Source organism: Apodemus sylvaticus, chromosome 10, assembly GCF_947179515.1.
Source record: "Apodemus sylvaticus chromosome 10, mApoSyl1.1, whole genome shotgun sequence".
NCBI lineage: Eukaryota > Metazoa > Chordata > Mammalia > Rodentia > Muridae > Apodemus > Apodemus sylvaticus.
Window position 1 is genome coordinate 89,412,452 of NC_067481.1, and position 23,215 is coordinate 89,435,666.

At 43.4% G+C, this 23,215-nt stretch overlaps 1 protein-coding gene across 1 annotated transcript in view; it reads left to right on the forward strand.

Annotated features, from left to right (window-relative positions):
* Positions 1–23,215, forward strand: part of Tenm2 (teneurin transmembrane protein 2) — a 922,633-nt gene that overhangs the window by 771,897 nt on the left and 127,521 nt on the right. The window contains exons 8-9 of the mRNA XM_052195978.1: positions 14,315–14,510; positions 21,831–21,932. Of these exons, the coding sequence (XP_052051938.1) occupies positions 14,315–14,510; positions 21,831–21,932 (298 nt within the window). The remainder of the gene's footprint in view (positions 1–14,314; positions 14,511–21,830; positions 21,933–23,215) is intronic.

Consider the following 23,215-nt stretch of genomic DNA (forward strand, 5'->3'; position numbering starts at 1 on the left):
TGTTCTCTAGAAATGGCTTAATTTCTCCCTCAGTTTCAAAGGATAGTTTTGTTTAGCAGTTATCTACTTTCAGGACTTGAGATGTATTGTTTTATACTTCCTGGCTTTTAGAGTTGTGCTGAGTGGTCTGGTATTATTCTAATATGCTTACAATATTGACTCTCTTTGACATTTGTCTCTAGCATCTCATGGGGACACTTCTCTCTAATCATGTCTATCGTATGTTAAATGCTTCTTGCATTTGGATGACCATTTCCTTCTCCAAATTTAAATAATTTTCTGCAATGATTTTATTAAAATAATTAATAATTTATTAATGATTTTATTATAGAGGCATAAATCTCTATGCCTCTAATTTTTTATCTCAGCACTTTACTGTATCTTGTAGAGTTTTAAGTTTGGTATCTTGATTGTATCCCAGAGTTCTTAGATGCTGTGGTTGTACTCTTTAATTTCTGTTCTTTGAATGTAATATTTTGCTATCCTAGTTACCTAGGATACTACCTAGTTACTCTTTGCTATGTTTTTAATCCCATGATGTCAATTTTTCCATCCATGTGCTTGATTACCATATCATTCACTGGCCTTTCCTCTATGTTGCTAACTTTCCTCTCTGGACCCTTGACTGAATGCATCTGTGTAACCTCTTTGAGATCACTGATCAGTTTTACTAGTAAGCATCTTCATCATCTTACCTATTTTAGCATCTTTTAATTTGATAGTCGAGGAGTTATTATCTTTGGGAAGGGTAATCTTTCTTCATGTTTTCTGTATTCCTGTACTTTTTCCTGGTTCTAGAAACTTGAAAGCTTCTGGTTCTATATATGGAAGGGTAGAAAGTATGGGAATCAGTTGATCTTCTAGACTCTTGTCCTTTTGATGGCTCAGCTGGTACTGGACAAGTGCCTGATGACCACTGGACTACCTGTAGGGCCTGTAGTAGCTTCCCTTTGAGTTTCTGCTGGCTGTACTTAGCTACAGAGCTGTGATCTGGACAGTTTATCTCATTTCCCATATGCCTGAGGAGGCTAATATCAGAGTTCAGGGATATCGCTCACATGCATTGGGAGTGTGGGAAGCAACTACTCTGCATAGGTAAGAATGACAGGTCTTTATATTCCCAGGATCTCCTAAGTATTATCACCCAGCACTTTTGAGTCCCCAAACTCTTCAGCAGTGACAAGCAGATATGTGGAGCCAGAGGCTAACCACATGCTTACTCAGTGCTACCAAGCTAGATCCTTATTCTCAGTTGATGAGACTGAACCCTGGCCACCAAGGATAGGATTATGTACCTGACTGCCTGAGCCAAGCCTCCTACCAACTCACTGTTTTTAGCTTATCAGCACCCAGGCCTCCCATCTTTCAGAGCTGTTCTGAGGGATGTCTCACAACCTTGGGGTCGTTTCAGTCTAAATTCAGGCTCTCACATTTATAGCTCTTCCAGGATATTTGTAGCAGGCCCCCAGTATTAAACACTAGAGTCCCTCTGCACAGGTAGTGCCTGTACATTGCCCTTTCATTCAAACCAAGTAACACAAATGGAATTCCTTTTCTTGCTACCCCATTGTTAGAAGAATCACTCTTACCAAAACCCCTAACTAGATTTAAGGTTTATGAGTGCCATGGGCTTTTCCTAAGGGTAAACCTGCCATCTATTATCTTCAGCAGTTTTCCAGTGAAGTCTTTAACATCTTTATGTATAGAACTGTATCAGTGGAAAATAAGAATATTTGGGCCATTTCTTTTCCTACTTTCATTCCCTTGATCTCCTTCAATTTTCTTATTGCTCTAGCTAAGACTTAAGCTCTATGTTGAACAAGTATGGAGAAAGTAAACATCTTGTCCCTGACTTTAGTGGAAATACTTGGGAATTTTTCTCCATTTATCATGATTCTGGCTGAGGGCTTGTTGTACATTGCCTTTATGATGTTGAGATATGTCACCTGTATCCATGGCCTCTCCAGGACTTTGATCATGAAAAGATGCTGAATTTTGTCAAAGCCAATTTCTGCATCTAATGAGATGATCATGTGGCCTCTTTCCTTGAGTCTCTTTATGTGGTAGATTACATCTATTGATTTCCGTATGTCAAGCCATATTTATACAACTCAGATGAAACCAGTTTGATCACAGTAAATAATCTTTTCAATGTGTTCATAAATTCAACTTGCAAGTGTTTTACTAAGTTTTTGTACAAAGATGTTCACCTGTAATTTTCTTTTTCTTTACTTTTTTGATGTTATTGTTTTGTATTTTTGTCTGGTTTGGAATCAGAGTAATACTAGCTTCATTAAAAGAATTATTTGGCAGTATTCCTTGCTTTTCTATGTCATAGAATAGTTTAAGGAGTATTGGTGTTACTTCTTCTTTGAAGGCCTTGTAGGATTTTGTGTTGTATCCATCTGGCCCTGGTCTTTTATTTTAGTTGGGAAATTTTTACTTACTGCTTCCTATCTCACTGATTGTTATGTGTCTGTTTAAATTATTTACTCTGCCTTGATTTAATTTGTATAGGTCATTTATATAAAAGAACATTTTTGTAGTCTATCCTTCAGATTCTCTGGATTTCCTCAGTATCTATGCTAAAGTTTCTTTTCCTCCTTTCTAGTTTTACTTATGTGAGCTCTCTCTTCCTTTCCTTTGTTTACTTTGGCTAAAGGTTTATCAATTTTGTTAATCTTTTCAAAGAAGCAACTCTTCATTTCATTGACTCTTTGTAACTTTTTTCTATTTCATTCATTTCATCTCTCAGTTTATTTCTTCCCATATATTCTTTTAGGATGTTGCTTCTACTTGCTTCTCTTAGCCCTTCAGGTGCTTTATTAAGTTAATATGTCGTCTCTCCAGTTTTTATGTAGGCACTTAGTGCTATAAAGTTTTGTCTTAGAACATCATTCATTGTGTTTCATGGATTTTTGATGGATTGTATTTTCGTATTCATTCAATTTTAGAATTTTTTTAAAAATGTCCTAGATGTCTTCCTTGACCCAATTTTCATTCAATAGTTTAGATTCCATGAGTTCTGTACTTTCTGCAGTTTCTATTGCTGTTGTGATTCAGTTTCATTCCTTTGTGGTCAGTAGGAATGCATGATATGATTAAATTTTTCTAAATTTGTCGAGACTTGCTTTGTGTGCTACCTCATGGTTGATTTTGGAGAAAGTTCTACGAGCTATTGAAAAGCAAGTGTAGTGTTTAGTGTTTGAGTGGAATGTTCTATAAAAATCTGTTTGGTCAAGTTGGTTTCTGATGTCATTTATCTCTAGAATTTCTCAATTTAGGTTTGTCCAGATAAACTGTATATTATTGAGAGTTGGGTATCAAGGTTGCCCACCATTACTTTGTGGTGATCAATGTGTGGTCTTAGAGCTAATAGTATGTTTTGGGTTTTTTGTTTGTTTTTTTGTTTTGTTTTAATGAAATTAGGTGTCCCTGTGTTTGATAAATAAGTGGTTAGAAATGTAATACCTTTTGGTGGAATTTTTCTTTATTGAGTATGAAATGTCCTCTTCCCCCCCCCCCCCCCCCGTCTCTCCTGATTAGTTTGACATTGAAGGGGTTTTTTTTGACATAGAATAGAATAAAGTCTACATGCTATACCTTTTTTTTTAACCCTCATGTGTTATCTATCAATGGTGAGGTATGTTCGTTGAAGGTATCAAAAATATGGATTCTGTTTTCCAACCCAATTTTTAGTCTATGACTTTTTATTGGGAGAATTGAGCCAGTATTAAATTAAATTAAATTAATATTGAGCTGTTATAAGAAATTGAAAATGAACTGTTATTAATTCCTGATGTTTGGTTGTGGTGGTAGTGTATTCTTAGATACTTTTTGATTAACTCTTCTGGAATTATTTACTTATTTTTCATGCTCTCAAGTGTGTTAAGTCCTCTCTCTCTTTTTGATATTTATTTGTTTACTACGTATACAGGGTTCTGCCCACATGTATGCCTACACATCACCAGAAGAGGTCACCAGATCTCATTGAAGATGGTTATAGGCCACCATGTGGTTGCTAGGAATTGAACTCAGAACCTCTGGAAAAGCAGCCAGTGTTCCAAAGTCCTCAAGTCTTCTCTTAAAACAAAATATTACATTTAGTATGCTCTGTAGAGCTAACTTAATGAACATAAATTCTCCTTTTATCATAGAAATGTTGGTTTTCTTCTGGAATTATGATTCATATGTTTTAAATTTATTTATTTTATGTATGTAGGTGATATATATATATATATATCACATATATATACACACACATGCACACACACACACACACACACACACACACATACACACACCAAAAGAGGACATAGGATCCCATAGGACTTTAGTTATAGACAATTGTGAGCCACCATGTGTATAATGGGAATTGAACCCAGGACTTCTAAGAGCCAGTGCTCTTAACAACTGAGTCATCTCTCCAGACCCCATAACTTACTAATATTAATATTTCTGCTGGGTAAATAATCTAGGTTGGCATCTGTAGTCTTTCAGAACTTGTAGTTCACTAGTCTAGGCTGCATGGCTTTTAAAACCTCCATTGAAAAAGTCAGGTGTTATTCTGATGGGCCTGCCTTATATGTGACTTGATCTTTCCCTCTTAAAGCTTTCAATATCCTTTCTTTTTTTGTGCACTTAATGCTTTGATTATTATGTGAAATGGGAAGTATCTGGTCCTGTCTGTTTGGTATTCTGTATTCCTATAGCACCTTGATAAGTTCAAGATTTATGAATTTCTTTTCTATGATTTTGTTGAAAATATTTTCTGTGCTTTTGACCTACATTTTTTCTCTTTCATCTATCTATTCACAGATGTGATCTTCTTACAGAATTTCCCCATGTTCCATTCCTAGTTTTGTTTTTCTGTCTAGAATTAACACATTTTATTTAACTGAGTGATCCAATCCTCTATTTGGTCTGAGATCTTCTCTCTTCCACTTGATCTAATCTATTGATGAGGCTTTTCGTGAAGCTTTTTGTCTGACTTTCTGAGTTTTTCATTTTGAGTTTTGTTTCAGGTTGAATTTTCTTCCAAGACTCTGATTCTTTATTAAATTCTATTTTCATAACTTAAATGATTTTATTCAACTATGTGTTTTTCTATCTTCATCATATATTTATTCTTCTTTTCTTTGAGTTCTTTTAACACCTTTATAATTGCTATTTTGAAATAATTGTGTTTTGTATCAATTAAGATCTCTTTCTCAGGGAACATTTCAATGGGATTACTAATTTTTGGAGTAGACATGTTGTTTTGGTTATTTATGTTGTATTTTTATTTTTGCAGTGGAACCTAGGTGACTTTTATTGCTCATTGGTATGGAGATCACGTCTAATCTTTGTTGAGTTGGTATTTCAATCTTTGTTTACTATTTTCCCAACCTTTCTGGTTGTGGACCAGAAGTTCTTGAGGTTAAGTCTTATAGCAACTCTATGTTGATATGTGATTGAGATATCAGAAGTGGTCTCAGATCAAGTACCTCAAGCAATACTACAGAGCAATAGTGTTAAAAACTGCATGGTATTGGTACAGTGACAGGCAGGAGGATCAATGGAACAGGATTGAAGATCCAGAAATGAACCCACACACCTATGGCCACTTGATCCTCGACAAAGAGGCTGAAAACATCCAATGGAAAAAAGATAGCCTTTTCAACAAATGGTGCTGGTTCAACTGGAGGTCAGCATGCAGAAGAATGCGAATTGATCCATCCTTGTCTCCTTGTACTAAGCTCAAATCCAAATGGATCAAGGACCTCCACATAAAGCCAGACACTCTGAAGCTAATAGAAAAGAAACTGGGGAAGACCCTTGAGGACATCGGTACAGGGAGAAAGTTTCTGAACAGAACACCAATAGCGTATGCTCTAAGAGCAAGAATTGACAAATGGGACCTCATAAGGTTACAGAGTTTCTGTAAGGCAAAGGACACCGTCAAGAGGACAGATCGGCAACCAACAAATTGGGAAAAGATCTTCACCAATCCTACATCAGATAGAGGGCTAATATCCAATATATATAAAGAACTCAAGAAGTTAGACTCCAGAAAACCGAACAACCCTATTAAAAAATGGGGTACAGAGTTAAACAAAGAATTCTCACCTGAAGAACTTCGGATGGCGGAGAAGCATCTTAAAAAATGCTCCACTTCATTAGTCATTAGGGAAATGCAAATCAAAACAACCCTAAGATTTCATCTTACACCAGTCAGAATGGCTAAGATTAAAAATTCAGGAGACAGCAGGTGTTGGAGAGGGTGCGGAGAAAGAGGAACACTCCTCCACTGCTGGTGGGGTTGCAAATTGGTACAACCACTCTGGAAAGCAGTCTGGCGGTTCCTCCGAAAACTGGGCACCTCACTTCCAGAAGATCCTGCTATACCACTCCTGGGCATATACCCAGAGGATTCCCCACCATGTAATAAGGATACATGCTCTACTATGTTCATAGCAGCCCTATTTATAATTGCCAGATGCTGGAAAGAACCCAGGTATCCCTCAACAGAAGAGTGGATACAAAAAATGTGGTATATCTACACAATGGAGTACTATTCAGCCATTAGAAACAATGAATTCATGAAATTCTTAGGCAAATGGATGGAGCTAGAGAACATCATACTAAGTGAGGTAACCCAGACTCAAAAGGTGAATCATGGTATGCACTCACTAATAAGTGGTTATTAACCTAGAAAACTGGAATACCCAAAACATAATCCACACATCAAATGAGATACAAGAAGAAAGCAGGAGTGGTCCCTGGTTCTGGAAAGACTCAGTGAAACAGTATTTGGCAAAACCAGAACGGGGAACTGGGAAGGGGTGGGAGGGAGGACAGGGGAAGAGAAGGGGGCTTACGGGACTTTCGGGGAGTGGGGGGGGGGCTAGAAAAGGGGAAATCATTTGAAATGTAAATAAATTATATCAAATAAAAAAAAAAGACAAAAAAAAAAAAAAAAAAAAAAAAAAAAGAAACAGGTGCAAATCTTCTATGGGCTTAATAGATTCTTGCTGCCAGTTCTCATAAGCCTGTGGACAGATAGATTGTTGGGTTCTACAGGTAGTTAGTACGTGGATGCCAGGAGCTAAGTCACAGTACAAATGGGCAGTGCTCTGTATAGGTGAGACCTCGTGTGGAGATAGGTGTGGTAGATGCTATTCCTAGCTGAGGTCAGCTGCAGGGTGCCACATGGTCTCCAAGTGATGTCCTGGGTGGGTCTGCTTTATTTCTTTAAATACACATCCAGACCCTATATATGCTCATCCCCCACTTGGCTACCTTGTATCTTCCATCACTATATATAAGCTCCACCCTTCAGGAGCTCATATCCAAGAAGACATAGATAAAGTCTAAATTGGTGAGTATCAAGATTTTTTAGTGTAATGAGCTTCTCCAAAGAATGGAAACGAAGAAAGGTATTTTAGAGTGGGCGGTCAGAGGCATCCTTCCTGAAGTTGCAATGTGTAGGCAAAGACAGGATTGACAAGCTACTGACAGGTATGTGGGCAGGAGAAGGGCAGCCATGTAGAGGGAGCAGCTGGTGCAAAAGCCATCAGGCTGGGATGCATTGGTGGGCATAGAAAAAGAGCAAACTGTGTCTAGAACACATGGAATGGGGGGTGGGGCTAGGAAGAGTCTGGCTCTCAGAGAAGCTATAGTCCAGGTGTGAGCAACGCCAAGAAAAAAATCAACAGAGCTTCCCACCATCCTCTCTGCCTGCTCTGCCCAAGCCTAGCTGAGTTCTTCCTTCAGGGGCATCTTGAAAGGACCCACAAACCAAACCAGCTACCACCGAAGTGGGCATCTAGAGGTAGATTCTTGGGAAACTTGAAGCAACTGCCTGTGATTGTCTTGTTTCCTGCAAGTCAAATTCAAGCCTTTCCTGTGCCAGTGTATGATGTGCATTCTCCATCCCCTACAGCAGCCACTGTCCCTCCACAGACAAAGAGCAAAGGCAAGCATTTTTAGGAACATGAAATGAGATGACGCACATGAACCTTTGTCACTACAGCTGACACACGTGCCAGGGATGACGGCATACACCTATAATCCTAAAACACCTATAATTAAAGGTGGTAGCCACCTTTAACCCCAGAAGGCAGGAGGCAGAGGCAAGCTGATCTTTGTGAGTTCAAAGCCTGACTGGTCTACAGAGTGAGTTCCAGAACAGCCAGGGCTACACAGTGAGATGTCACATTTTTAAAAATCCAATTTTCCTCCGAGTCCCTGCTCTCATAATGACAGCTCTGAGACTGATTTATTAATAAATGCCTTAGCCACAAGCTTTGGCTCTTTCTCTAACTACCTCGTAACTTAGTTAACCCATTCAGACTATGTCTTCCATATGGTTAGTTACCTCTCCTTCGGTTTCAATCTGCTTCTTCCTTAGCATTCCTCTTCAATCTCTTCCGTGTCTCTCCCCATGTCTCTTTTCACTCTCTCATGATTTCCCAGAATCCTCTTCCTTTCTTCCAGTGTCCCACTTCCTATTTCCTGCCTCAACTCATTGGCCATTGGCTTTTTATTGACAGGTGATACTTATATAAGAGATTCCCTCTACTGTGAGATCCTGTCTCAGGGCAAGCTGGGGGTGGTAGAAGCAAGCGCTAAATAGAAATAAACTCATATTTTCGATGACAAGATTTTTGCTATCACAAGAAGCTATGTAATGATGAACCAAGAATTCCACCCTTCCAAGTGAAACCTCCCCAGCACCTGGTGTTAAGGAGCCAAGATGGGTCTAGCCCTTTGAGACATAGAGGACCCATCTTGGGTCGGGAAAAGCAGCCCAGTCTCCTCACTATGGCCCAAGAAATACCCTCCTTTCTACCTCTTGCCTTTGGTTCAGTGACTCAGCTTTATAAGACTGATTTGTCCCAACAGTCAGGCCAACTCAAGCAAGTCTTACCCCGCTTCTGGAATCAGCCATGGCCGTTCTACCCTTCCCTCTTTGTGCAGCCCACTGAAAGCCAGTAGAAAGGCGGCGCCGAGCCTAGGGGAGGAATCAGCTGGGCCCACTTTGCCACAGGCCTAGCTGGCAGCAGAGACAGATGTACAAAGCTCCAGTGGCTTTCTTTGCCAAGTCACTCCTGCTACTGAAGGCAGCCAGACTACATGGTAATGGAGACTCGAAGCAGCCCCAGCTTACACATGCTGCCGCACCCACCCCACCCCACCCCCACTAGTCCCACCACCTGCTGCATATGCCCTGTCATCCGAGGGAGACTCAGCCTCAGACATAGGAGACCACGGATGCTTGCCAGTATGCCGCAAGGGGAGCGGCAGAGTGGCAGGCTAGCTCTGGGAAATGTCATCATTTATTGCTTTTCCCAGTCTGTGTCAACCCTAAGCAAGCAGACGTTCCAAGTGACAATAAAGTTATTTTCTCGTTTCCCAGGGTCCTGGACCCAGTAATAACATCTTCCTGAAGGGCAATGGGTCTGTCTTTAACCCTGCCCTCTTTGGCAGGTGTACGCATTCTGGAGGCTTCCAGCAACAACCTGGGGGCTGTGCCGCTCGCTCTGTGTGGATGGCCGCTTTCCCTTCTGGGAAAGTGACAGGCCCCTGCTCAGGCTCAGCCCGTGCGGGTGTCTCTTCTCTCCACCAGCTCCTCTGGAAACCCACTAAGTTATCTTAATTACCATTCCTCCCGCTCTCTGCCAAGAATTGGGGAGATTTATAATTGGATCAGTCAAATATTTACTGTGGTTTATTTCTTTGCCACTCCAGCTCTCGTAAAAGTTGCGTTTTCATGCCATTTTGGGGGCATGACTGATGGTTGCCAGGCACAAACCTCTCATGGCACATTAGCTGGGGTGGTTTCTCCAAGGTCAGAGAACATTAGAGACAGGGGGGAGGGAGGAAGGGAAGGAGGACACAATTTGAGGAAGAGGGACTGTTTATTCTAGGTTGTTAGACTGTTTCTTGGGCTTGTCTCCACAAGCCACCTGTGTCTCTTCTGTTATGACTGTTACATGCTTCGAATGCCCTTCAGGGCAACTGCCGACCTATTAGAATGTGTCATGCCATGACCTTTAAACCAGCTAAGCAGAGCATGGTCCCTGCATGTCTCCGTTTCCTGGATGGATTTCTACACGTTCCTAGAACAGAGGAATCAGCTAGTCCTAGTCCTGAGCCTCAGTTGTCAATCCCCAGGCGAGACAGAGCTCTAGCCAGACTTCTGGAAATGATGTTCCTATAATATTACTCCTCTGCCAAGTGCATTGGCAGATCACTGTCTAGAGTCACATCCTAGAGAGCAGAGGCACCCTGGGCCAGCATGGCTCCCTTACCTTGCAGCTCCTTGTGGGCTCCTGGTCCCTGCCCTGCTCTGCGGTCTCTGCCCTTAGCTCCATAGACCCACCTTGTGGCTTTGGCCCTTCCCTGAATCGCAGCAGCAATGAGCGATGTCTGGACTGTGTTCACCTCTGAGTAGAGGAGCCAGATGTTTCACAGAAAGAGAACCAGGTGTGTCAACTGCGATGCTCCATGGGCAAACGGGGAGAGACACTGTAGATGACAGGGTTTCCATTTCACCAATGGATGGCTCTGCCACGTTCTCCGGGGTGAGCCATCCTCTTTGTTGCCAGATGAGAAACGAGAGAACAAGTCTGGAGTCTGCTGCCCTATTGGGGAGTACACAGGGAAGGAAAAGACGAGTGGGGCCAAGGAGCCCATGATGCCAGTTCAGAGGCCTGCTTCACCAGCAGTTGTGGATAGAGAGTCCCTACAACAATCCCAGCATCTGCTCCAGGTGCTAATGGTCACATCCAGGCCACAGCTACCTTGGGCACTGCTGTCTTGACTTGTACACTCAGGAAAAGAGTGATGGTGCGTAAGAGGTACCCAGGGTACCTGGTGTCAGCATTAGGATTCTATGGCTTGTGCTCCCTTGTCCTAAATAGACCTATGCCCAGCTACAGGAAAGGGACTACAGAGCCATAGGGTTCTCTGCCACAGAGGCCAAGCTACAGTGTCAAAGAAGGAAGGGAAATGACACAAGATAAGGTACAAAGCTCACACACATCATCAGGTCAATGAACTGGGAAGCATCTCTCAAGTCTTGATGATGTGGCTGTGAATTTTCAGATGTCTGGCCCACCACCCACAGGTCATATACATGTTCTGACTGGTCATTCCAGACTTCCCATGACTCAACTCCTCTCTCCCATTTAGGACAGCACTGGAGAAGAGGGAAGCAAAAATAACCACTGGAGACAAAACTTCACTTCATCCCCAGTTTGCTTCCCTCCATATCATGCACTCACAAACTTGCTATTCTATTCATCGGATATTTAACAAACATGTATCCATCAGACCCTGCAGTAGGAACTGATTTAATTAATAATGCTGCAGTCACACCGTTCACACGGGTAGAGCTCACAGTTCCAGACTCTGCACATATCAGGTCAGTTCATTCTTAAGAGTGGCATTTTGCTATGGATGCTATTTTTTCCGCCTGCTACCAGGACAAGAAAACAGAGGCATGGGCCTTTCATAGCTTACACAAAGTCCCAGCAAGCGAGTAGACAGTCGAGTTCAGAGGCTCACCCAGGTAAGGGAACCCTGGAGTCTCTCACTAAACACTCCAGCAGGCGCTGAGTCCCCGTGCCAGCCACTTACATCCTTCTGCGTGGACTAATGATGGGTGTAAGAAACAATTGTCTCATTTAGGGAATGATAAGAGCTTAGGAAGCAATGACGTGCATAAAGGGATTCAGAAGTGAGGCGTGTGGGTCACCACATCTCTTCTCACCCTCCCAGGCATGCCTTGCTTGAAAACCCACAACTGGGAGATTTCCCCTTAAATGAAAACTGCACTCTAAACCTCGACAGGAGGGCTCCAAGGAGCCAGCCAAAATAAATGTCCTTCCTCTACTCTGAAAAAAAAAATGCCTTCTCCCCTAGTCATTTGATTGGCCGGACAGCAAGACCCGCCACAGACCTGAGCCATTTCTGTGTCCCTCGGCTGGCCAGGCAGTTCTGCACCAGATGACTAATGCCCAAATTAGTCATGAACAATGACTTCACACGAGTAATCACCTTCTCCAAACTTTTCCTCATGGGGGTGATAACTTGGACCCCCAAATGAAGTCTATTCTTCTCACCTCACCACCAAGGAAGCTATAGCCATCGCTCTAGCTGACAGCAGTCTGTAGACACCGGTGTTCATGGTCAGACATTTACTAGGTTGCTAGGGAACAAATGCCTTGGTTACAAAGGTCTCTGGAAGCAGTGTCAGTTTGTCACATCCCTCCAAATCATTTATTTCAGCCCATAAGGACAATGGTGACCAGAGGAGTATGGGGCAGAGGAAAGATACACACAACACTTACTTACTGAGATATGGACCATTTCTTCTATGCAGGAATAGCCTTCTCACTCCCCATATGAAAAATTAGAGCCACGTACTGCTTCCCCAGGGTCCTTCTGATCTGCAAGGAGGTAGCCCTCAATCATGACGTACTTTTTAAATTTTAATTATCTCCCCACACCACCCTAAGCATTAGCTAGTGTCATCCCTCTAGCTGTATTCCTGAGCTCAAGGTGCCACAACCCCTGAGAATAAAAATAGACTCAACATTAAGCAGAAGACACAAAAGCAAGTACGGAGTCACAGTTCAAACCTGGGTTGGTCTAATGGCAGAGCCATTGTGTTTAAGATTACTGAGTTGTTTTGTTTGCCGAGATTGTGTCTCCAGCAGGGGGAAATGGACAATTCTTAAGGAGAGAAATGTCAAGTTAGGCAATCCCTAGAGCTTTCCGGCTATGAAGTTGTGAGAGAGAGGGGTTATGGTTGATTTCTGCAATGTATGAAACATGGAGGGCAAAGTAGAGAGTGCTTAATCCTGCAGAGGTGGGTTGAGAGGTTTTTTTTTTTTGTTTTGTTTTGTTTTGTTTTGTTTTGTTTTTCTGCCAAAGCTCTGCACACAGGGTCTTTTCTGGGAGTCAGAGTGCAAGGGGCTGTTCCATGTGGTAGCTTTGAGTTTGTGAGATTAGTCCATTTCTACTGGGGGTTCATCGATTTTCTTGTCAACAGGAAGAAACATCGAATTCCTCTTTGACTTCCCATGCTTCTTCCCCATCCAGCCCATAGGCAACTCCTGGCTTCTTTCCCTTAAAACGTCCCTCCACTGCCTGCTCCTCACTGTCTGTCCCTGTCGACCTCTTTGTCTCACACGCGGCTGTTTGCCTACTTCACTTTCTAACCGGATTTCCTCAAAACATTGCTTGATCGCAACAGTCATTGCACGAAGAAGAGTTTTCAGTGCCCCCCTCCACTCACCTGCCGTAAGATGTCACTTGGTATTTAGAGCAAGTCTGTCTTGGACAACGCTATCTGCTCCCATTCCCTCATCCCTGTAAACCTTAGCTGTCTAACCTGTAGTACACTCATCCTGAGCACCGTAGAGCCTTGTTTTCATGCAACAGAGCTCAACACGGAAATGTAGGTTTATTTACGGCCAGGCACTAGCAAGGCACAAATATGATAGCAAAATAGTACTTTGTCCAAACTTTGCTTTGCCACTTAGGACTTTAAACAAAATGCTTGGATTTTTCTGAACTTTGCTCTCCTCCTATACCTGTAAAATATGAGCACAGCTCTGCCTGCAAAGTACTTATCTAGCATGGGAAAGACTCTGGGTCCTGGATCCAACAGCAAAAACAACAACAATGCACATACACACACACATACACACATACACATACATGAGAGAAAGAGTGTGTGTGTGTTAAAAGGGGAAATCCTACAATTAAAATATTGTTTATTTTATAACTATAGGTGAGAGCTTGTAACCAACAGTAATAGGATTAATAATACAGAGTAGGCAAATAGCTCAGAGGGAAAACACTTACCTAGCATCCGTCTGACCCTGGGTTTAGTTCACAGCATTACAAAGCACACATAAAAATGAAGTCTGGAGTATTGGCAAGTGCCTATAAATCTAACTACTTAGGAGACTGAGGCAGAAGGATCACAAGTTCAAAGACAACCAAAGAAGCTTATCAAAACCCTATCTCCAAATAAAAACAGAACAAGTATGGGATATTAGCTCAGTAGCAGAGTACTTGCCTGGCATCTGCAAGATGCTGGATCCAAACCCCAGTACCATGAAATAAATTAGTAATAATCATTATAGGCATGGCGAATGGTAGCTGATACTGTTGTTGCAACCTATGTGGCTTATTTTTATTTTGCGAGGGCATAGTAAAAAGCACCTCTCCACTGGGGAAGAAGGAGGGCAGTGCTGCCTGAGGATACTGGCCCAAAATTGGATTTACATGTTGCCCTCTCTCTCTTGTTCTCCAGTATGACTTCATGGAACGCCTGGACGGAAAGGAGAAATGGAGTGTGGTCGAGTCACCCAGGGAACGCCGCAGCATCCAGACCCTTGTGCAGAACGAGGCTGTGTTCGTGCAGTACTTGGATGTGGGTCTCTGGCACCTAGCCTTCTACAATGATGGCAAGGACAAGGAGATGGTCTCCTTCAACACCGTTGTCTTAGGTAAGTTCGGATTCCTTGGAGGAAACTCTGTAAAGGGTGGGGTGGAAACCATGGGGGCTCTCAGTGGAAGATTCAGCAACCCTGACAACACCTACTGTATCTTACCTGGTCTCTGCCGTTCCACCCGCTTGGCTCTGGCTGCACAGGAATTCCATATAAAACCTGCAAGAGTCACTGCTGGGTCTGAGGATGCTCACAGGGATCAGACAGCTGGGGCCAAGAACCAAAGTATAATGGTACTTCGCCCAAACTGAGTATAATGGTTGTTTTTCTACTGCTGTTACAAAACATCATGACAAAGGCAACTTATAGGAAGAAGGGTTTACTTGGGGCTTACAGTTCCACAGGGAAGTGTGGCAGCAGGCAGGTGTAGCAACCAGAGCCGGAAGCTGAGAGCTGGGGGCTTGTGAGTGTCTGCAATAGCAAACAGGAAGTGGAGAGAGTGAACTCCAAATGGCACAAATCTTTGGAAACCTCAAAGCCCATCCCCAGTGATGTACTTCCTCAGCAAGACCATACTTCCTAAGCCTCCCCGCTAGAGCCACCAACCAGGGACCAAGTATTCAGATGCCTGACTTATGAGAGCATCTCATTCAAATCACCACCTTGAGCACACTGCTGGGCTTATGAATGGCTTCCTTTCCATCTCGTAGAACAGGCAATCCCAGTATCACCTCCCAGGCTCCTACTAGGAATAAAGGGTTGTTTTTATTATTACTATTTCTAAGTATATAGCAGAGCCAAGAAACACTGGCCATTCATATCAGCTCTAGCCTCTTAAAAATTGAGAATATGTCAAAAAAACACGTTTTTTTTTTTTCCTTTTAACTTAAAAATACATCAGGGAGAAGAAACCGATGTTTTTAAATGTCATATATTTATTCCCAAGTAGGTAAGCCTCAAAATGCTCTAATTCAACACTTGTCACTTTGGACGCATTTTAGGCCTGCTTTTCATTAGATATAAAGACAAAAGTTAAGGTTTAATCCAAAATTGCCTCTGCAGTGCGCGGATAAAGCCCCGAAAGGGTGATTACTTATAAAGAAACATGTTTTCTAGAAAACCCTCAGAATTTTAAAATTCTGAGGAGGAGCTACAGTCACCATCCATGAGGTTCTGAGCCTTTATCTCCCACCTATGATAACTGATCCCCCACTGAAGCTCCGGCAGCCAGCGGGTGACTGTGCCGGTCCACTGAGGAATGAACTGAGCTGTGTGGAGCTCACCAAGGCCTCAGGGTCCTGAGATATGGGGATGGTCTTACCTTCTGGGCTTCCTGCATCTCTCCGAAGCATCCCATTGTGTTACCCCAGCCACTTTTAACTGTGGATTTAGGATTTACTAGAGAGTTCTGGAGTTAGTAAATTCATGAGAAAACAAAAGGACCTCAGAGAGCAGGGTTTCGTTCCAAATTCTCTTTCCCACACTGTACCTGGGCCTCAACCTCCTATTGGGGTAATGAATGAGAGAACCATATCCCAAAGACCAATGTGAGGATCACAGTGAAACAGCTACAACTGGCCTGCAGCCAGTAGTCCTGAAGGAGAGAGCCTGTGACTTTCGGAAAGCACCTTGAAACACTACATTGTAGCATTTCTCTTTGGGTCCCCCTGCAGGGCTTTTTTTTTTCCAAGGAATTTCTTGTTCTTGAAAGGTCCATGTGTTCCAACCTGAATATAAGGCTACCATTCTTTGTCACTGATCACACCTTCAGAATTGTATATATATATAAAAAAAAAAAAATCACAGAGTTTTAATATTGACCATAGGTGTAAGGTTGATCCTTATTCCTTTTCTAAGGAAAAATGGGCCCTCCCAAGGCTAGCCAAATGTTCAAGAGTAGGAATTGGCACACTGTAGCCCAGGGGTCGAATCTGGCCCACTGCCTGTTTTTATAAATAAAGTTTTATTGGCACAAGGCCACATTCATCTGTTTGCATGTTGTGTGTGGCAGCTTTCCCACTGTTACAGCAGAGCTTAGTGTTGCAACAGGGACCATATGGCCCACAGAGCCTAAATAGTTACTATCTGTCCCTTCACAGGGAAAGTTTGCCAACCTATGCTCCAAAGCCATGCCATAACTTCGTCTACTGAAAGTCATAGAGGAAGCTCCCAACAGATGGGAACTCTCGGGTGATGTTAGGTCCCAACAGGGGAGAGAAATAGAACAGCAGAGACTGACTCCCCAGTGGAAGGAACAAGAAACAGATCTGGGACTAGCGTGAGAAGAACAGGATGAGAAAGGACTCCCTTTTCACCAACTGGTATTTCAGTTGTGAAGGAACCTGACAGAACAGGCAGTGCACAGCAGCAGGCTTGGTTGGGAGGCTGAGAGAGATGGTCACTACCATAGTAACACAAAGTACTGGGAGGAACAGTGGGCATGAGGGGCATGCCCAGGAGTCCAAAGAGTGTTTTTTTATTATTGTTGTTGAACAAGGAGGGGTGTTCTAGAAGCTCTGTGCGCCACTGGAATCCTTCAGTTGACCCAACCGAAAGACTCACCACAGTGCTAGGGAAAGCCACAGCCGCTCTGTCCTTTGGAGGCAGAGAATGCTGAGGCTGAAAGGATGGGAAAGGACCCTCCCAAGGTCACATGGCCAATGGTGTGAAGTCAGAACACGGATTTCACACACAACTGTGATAGCTTAATCGTGGATTTCTTTGGGTTGTAGCCAAACGTATCTCAATCCCTGAACCAGCAGCTTTCAGGGGGTGGAGGGGTCTGGTTACCTTGTAATAGCATCTGCCCCCATTCCCTACAGACAGGTAGTGTGAAGATTACCCCCACCCCCAGCCATTACCCTCCCTGCCTGTCAAAGCTGGAAATAGCAATTCTCCCCCAGAGGACCCCTCTCATCAATGCTGGATAGCTCAGAGAGAGGGAGTCAACAGTGATCAGCCTAATAGTCGGGCAGACACCTTGATGGAGCAATGATAGCAATTGGCCTGAAATGTGGGGGAAGAACAGTGTTTTATTTGGTCCAGAAGTTCTTTCCCACACACCTATCATCAGGACACCCTCCTCGGAGAGCAGCCGGGAGGACTAAAACCCTGAAATGGGAAATGGAAGGGGAAGTGTTAGGCAGGTGTCAGGCGATCTCACTAAATATGCCCACGACTCCCATGACTCAGGACTCTGCAGTCTTCTCCTGAGGTGCAGCCTGCCTTGCAGGAATGAATATTCTCCTGGGAACCACACAGGGGTGCTCTAGAAGCTCACTGTGAACCCCCACTGAGTACCCCAATTCCAGGAACTGGGGAGAGGTCCGTGGTGGAGTACCTGCCTAGCAGGCAGAAGGCGCTGGTTTCAAATCTCACCGCTGCAAACAACAATAGAAACCCCCTTTGAATTCCAGGGCATGCTCTCATGTTTCTCCCGAAGGAAAGCTTAAACCATGTTCATTCAAAGTTGCTAATCATGTATAATTGGAAAGGGGACTGAAAGGGACAGTCCTTTTATAATTTAGCATCTCAGTATCAGGGTCCCCATCCCCCACCCCTGTCAATAAGAACAATAAGGCATGCTTCGTGTATAAGACTTCAGGAAAAAGTGATGGAAATGTCCGGTAGGCCTTCCTTACAGTTTTTGCTCATTCAAGCTTCCCTTCCTTCTTAAGCATGTATGCATGCGCACATCAGCACACATCAGTGGCTTCTCATGAAATGCCTACTACGTGCCAGACACTGAGAACCTCCAGATCCATGAGCATCTGGCCTCATCTAGAAATCAGAAATGAAGTGCTTGAAAAAAAATATTAAAGCTAGGCCACCACAAGGCAGTGAGAGAAGGAACAGAGCAAAAGAGAGAGACACAAAGCTCACACTGCCAAAGGGAGGGGAGAAGGAAGCCACCTGGATACCGAAGGACATCTAAGCTGAGGCCTGAGGATAGATATCCCCAGCTGGGGTCTTGAGACAAGTGGAGAGCATGCAGAGACCTCTGTCCCTTGTACAGAACCATGGAGACACGGGGCTTCCTAGCCCCTTGGTGACAAGGAGTTTCCTTGCCATATTAGGCATGAAGATACAAAGTTGAGAACTGGGAATGCTGCCCCAGAGCGATCCAGTTCTATCCAGTCCCTACCTGGAAGGTGGGAACAACTTCCAAAACTACAAGCTAAGTGCTGGCACTCCTCTGTTTAGAATGTTCACATATTTCCGGTAGCCCCAAAATAAGATCTGACTTCTCTGATGGGCTGTGGGCTCCCAGATAATCTGACCCTGCCTCCTCCTAGATTTCTCCAAACTCACATGACTCTGCTTTTGACTCACCATCTCCAGTCACTCTTTAGTTCACTTCTGTCCCACCTCAGAGCCTTTGCATAAGCTGTTCCACCTACCCAGAATTCTCTTCCACCAGTTCCTCATCAGCCCTTACAGTTCATCCTTCTTTGGTGCCATATATGAAAGAGGGAGGCCCGCTTTACACACCCCTTCTGTTACCTGCTGAGTATTCTATTCTCTGAGAAGAACTTACTATAACTTTTACTTACTTGTTTGATGGGGGAGGCAGGGTTTCTTATATTCCATGACAGTGGAGAGTATTATGAAGGTAGAGACTGTATTATTCTACAAGGGCACTTCAGTTCCTTGCATATAATAGGTGCTCAGTTAATACACCGTGCCCTATGTTGAGACTGACAGGTCTTAGATCTTACCCTAAGTATAACACATTAGTCTGTCACTGTTTCCTCGGTGTCATCAAAGGCATTAGGCTGCAGGGTGGGTTTGTAAGATGTCTCAGCCAGTAAAGCACTTGCCGTACAAGCGTGAGGACATGAGTTCAATTCTTAACGTCCACATAAAACTCCAAGTGTAACAGTGTGCACATTTAGTATAAGTGCTAAGCAAACAGAGTTGAGGATTCCTGCAGTCTGCTGGCTAGCCAGTCTAGCAAGATCAGGAAGCTCACAGTTCAGTGAGAGAAAAATATAAGGTGAAAAGGAACAGAAAAAGGCACCCAACACTGACCTGCAGCCACCACATGCACATACATGTTCATGTATGCACCACATATGTATGCAGACTCCAGAATCACAGACAATGGATTTCTATAGGCATCACAGTACAGACAGGGTGTCAGGAGAGGACCTGGTGATTCTACTTGCACAGAGTGTTGCCTTGCATAAAAGAAATTCTGTGCTTTTAATATGCTAAATGTGCTATTAATCCTGGTGTCCTGTCCTTTACTCTCAAGAAATATTTCCTTTGTCTGCCCAGGCCATATACATAGCCTTGAAAAGATGCTCTGGAATATTGTAGAATACCCCAACAATATAGTCCTCTATTCCCAAGACATATAGAAACAGGAGCAAACCCAGACAGAACAGTCCTCCAACCTTACATGAAATTTCTGACTTTTTTATCTACAGAAGCACACAATGCCCTTTAAATAAGTGATGAGCTCATAACACACATAGGTACCTCTGCATGAGTCCCCGCCCTTTAAAGAGCTCACCCAAAGGAGCTGTAGCTGGGACTGTGAACCGCCAGACATCAAGAAAGCCAGCTCGATCGTCTTTTATGTAACATTGGAAAGGAAAAAGAAAGCAAATCCACTTATTGAGTTTCCTCAGAGAACTGGATACCAAAAACACCTTGGTTCCAGAAGAACAGGGTTAAGAAGTGACGTGCCGTAGAAAGATGGATGCAGTACACCAGTGAGCGCTCAGTTCAGGGAAGGGATGAGTGGGGAACTCAGCTGCAGAACACACTTCCTGGCATTGCTCATGTGACTCCCAAATGGTACCCTTCACCAGCTCACCGCCCTCTGCTCCTGGGGTTGGATGGTGTCCTATGTCTACCCTACTGGCTTGTATATTTCCCTTTTACCATCTTAGACATTTAGAATCTGTAGATGGGTTTTTGTTTTAACTTGAAACAAAATTGGGTATCTTGAAAGAACACACCCATTTCTGTGTCCATCTGAATCAACATGAAAAGGTTCCCCAAATGATCCCTTGAGAGACGTAATGAGAGTGTGGGGAGAAGGCAGACCGTGAGGAAGATGCTTTTGCATGGGGCAGAGCAGTCCCCGGACTAAGTGATGTTCATGGAAAATAAGAACCACAAAAATTAAGTTTAAAAGACTCTTGTGGGAGGCTATAGAGAGGGCTTCAGAGGGCAAGAATATTGGCTATTCTTCTAAAGGACCTGGGCTCAATGTCCAGCACCCACATGGAAACTCATGAACATCTACTACCCCAGTTCCCCCGGGCAAGTCAGTCCTGGGATTGACTCCTTCTTCTGGCCTCCAAGGATACTGCACACCCATGATATAGACATGCATACAGACAAAAAAAAAACCATACACAGAAAAGGTGGGGGGGGGGGAAAGACTGTGTAAAACCCAAAACTGTTTTTGCAGACCCCTGAAGCTTACATAGGTAAATGTCAGACTGAAGTATAGCCACACATCACTCAAGATAGGCATACACTCAAGAAGTGTTTTATTTCACCCTGCCCTTACCTGAGCACTGAGCACACGCCCACATTCCCATATCTGTTGTCCAGCAACCAAGCAAGCATTTCATACACCATATAACTGTGTTTGGACTTTTCTTATATTTTAATTCTACAGGGCAGAGAACAGTTTTGCTTTACAAGCCTATGATAGGAACAGCTGCCTGACCCTCTATACCTTAGGCTAGACTCTTAGATCCCATATTTCAAGCCACAGCTTGAACTGGCAGAATGCCACCTGGGTGAGGACGTGGCAGATTAGAGAAGGCCTATGGCCCCCCTAAGCCAATATCCAGATGTGGAAACTTCCAAAGTATTTAAATCCAAATCGGCAGTTTCTTCTAAAAACAACAACAACTAAAAAGACAAAATAAACAAAAAAGGGAGCAAAGGGGAGCTGCAGAGATGGCTCAGCAGTTAAGAGTTGCTTTTGCAGAAGACCTGAGTTCGGTTCCCAGCACCCACATGTTAGCCCACAACTGCCTGTAACTCCAGTTCGAGAGAATCCAACACCCTTTCCTGGCTTTCATGGGCACTACATGCATACAGCGCCCTGTCATATATGCAGACAAAACACTCATGCACCTAAAATATAAATAAATCTTAATAAAAATAAAAAGGATTCAAACTCCGTCTTAGCCTCCCTGCAGCCCAAGGTGGGTAGCGCAGGCAGAATGGTGGTTCCTCCCACTCGGAACTCAACATTGCCCTTAACCCCACTTCCCGGTTCTCTTACTTCACTCACTCCTGGCCCTGGCCTCCCACTCCTGGGTCTGTATGAATGGCAGGTGACTGATTACTACAGGACGGCCCAAGAGCAGAAGAGAAGGTCATCGCTCCATCTCTCTCTTTCAGATTCAGTGCAGGACTGTCCACGAAACTGTCACGGGAATGGCGAATGCGTGTCTGGACTGTGTCACTGTTTCCCAGGATTCCTCGGAGCAGACTGCGCTAAAGGTAAGTGTCACCGCCTCCCTGCAGGTTGGTCAGAGAAGGAGCAACCTGGTGGCCCTCCCAACAAGTCTTTCACACTGGGACCGGGACGGGATGCTGTAAACCCACGCATGCGCAAAGGCTCCTCCGTTTGGCAAGGAGCGGGGGTTTTGATATATAACCAGCGGCCAGTGTGCCTATAGGAGTAAGGCAGCCAGCCTTGGCACTGAGGTGTATGGAGAAGAAAGATTTGCTAAAAACGAGGTGGTCAGATTTCCTGTAAAAGCAGAAGTGAATTACCATCACTCCTTTCTTATAATCATTAGCTTCTATGTAATGGAAGATTAAGCATCTCAGGGTTAGTAAATTTCATTCATTCTGGCCAGCTACACTCTTAATCTAGGAAGTGCTATTTATCTTCATGGAATTGGTTTTAAATTGTATTATTAATTTATCTAGGCTGCTTTGCAAAGAATGGCTGGGGCCTTGGGATTCTTGGGGGAAAGTTAATTTAAGAAAGAAAATGACTCTCTAAAGAACAGGGAATTTAGGGGCTGCACACCTGGCTCGTATGAGACCTTCAGTGTGACCTCGATGTGGCCCCTCAGCGTCAAGTATAGTTGGGGGCACAAATATATGCACAGATGTCCCGAACATACACAGGTCTGTTCACAAACTGTTGCATTTACCTTTTCTGATTCCTTTGTCTAAAATATGAGGTACCGCCTACAACACAGTGTGCCCACCCACCAACAGGAAGTGTGGGGAACAGGATCTTGGGACATTAAGAGCCATCTCTCAGCTTTGGTTTTCCCCTATCAATTCTCTGCTTACACATCTCTTTTCCTTTGTGACCTTGTGTAAGTCACCTCTGAACTCTGCTTTCCTTATCTAGAAAAGGGAGCGTGGCATCTGAAGTTCGATTTGAGTACTAACATGGTATTAAGTATTAAGTACTAACATGGTAGTAAGTATTAAGTACTAACACGGTAGTAAGTATTAAGTACTAACACGGTAGTAAGTATTGAGTACTAACACGGCAGTAAGTACTAACATGGTAATAAGTATTAAGTACTAACATGGTAGTAAGTATTAAGTATTAACACGGTAGTAAGTATTAAGTACTAACACGGTAGTAAGTATTAAGTACTAACACGGTAGTAAGTAGTACTAGAACCAATGGGCCTCAATAGAGTGTATTGCAAGTTTCCAACAGGGATTGGTTTTTGTTGCCTTATTTATATTTTACTTTATTCACATATTTAAATCATCTTTTCATCACCTTTCTTTGTATTTTCCTGAAAGTT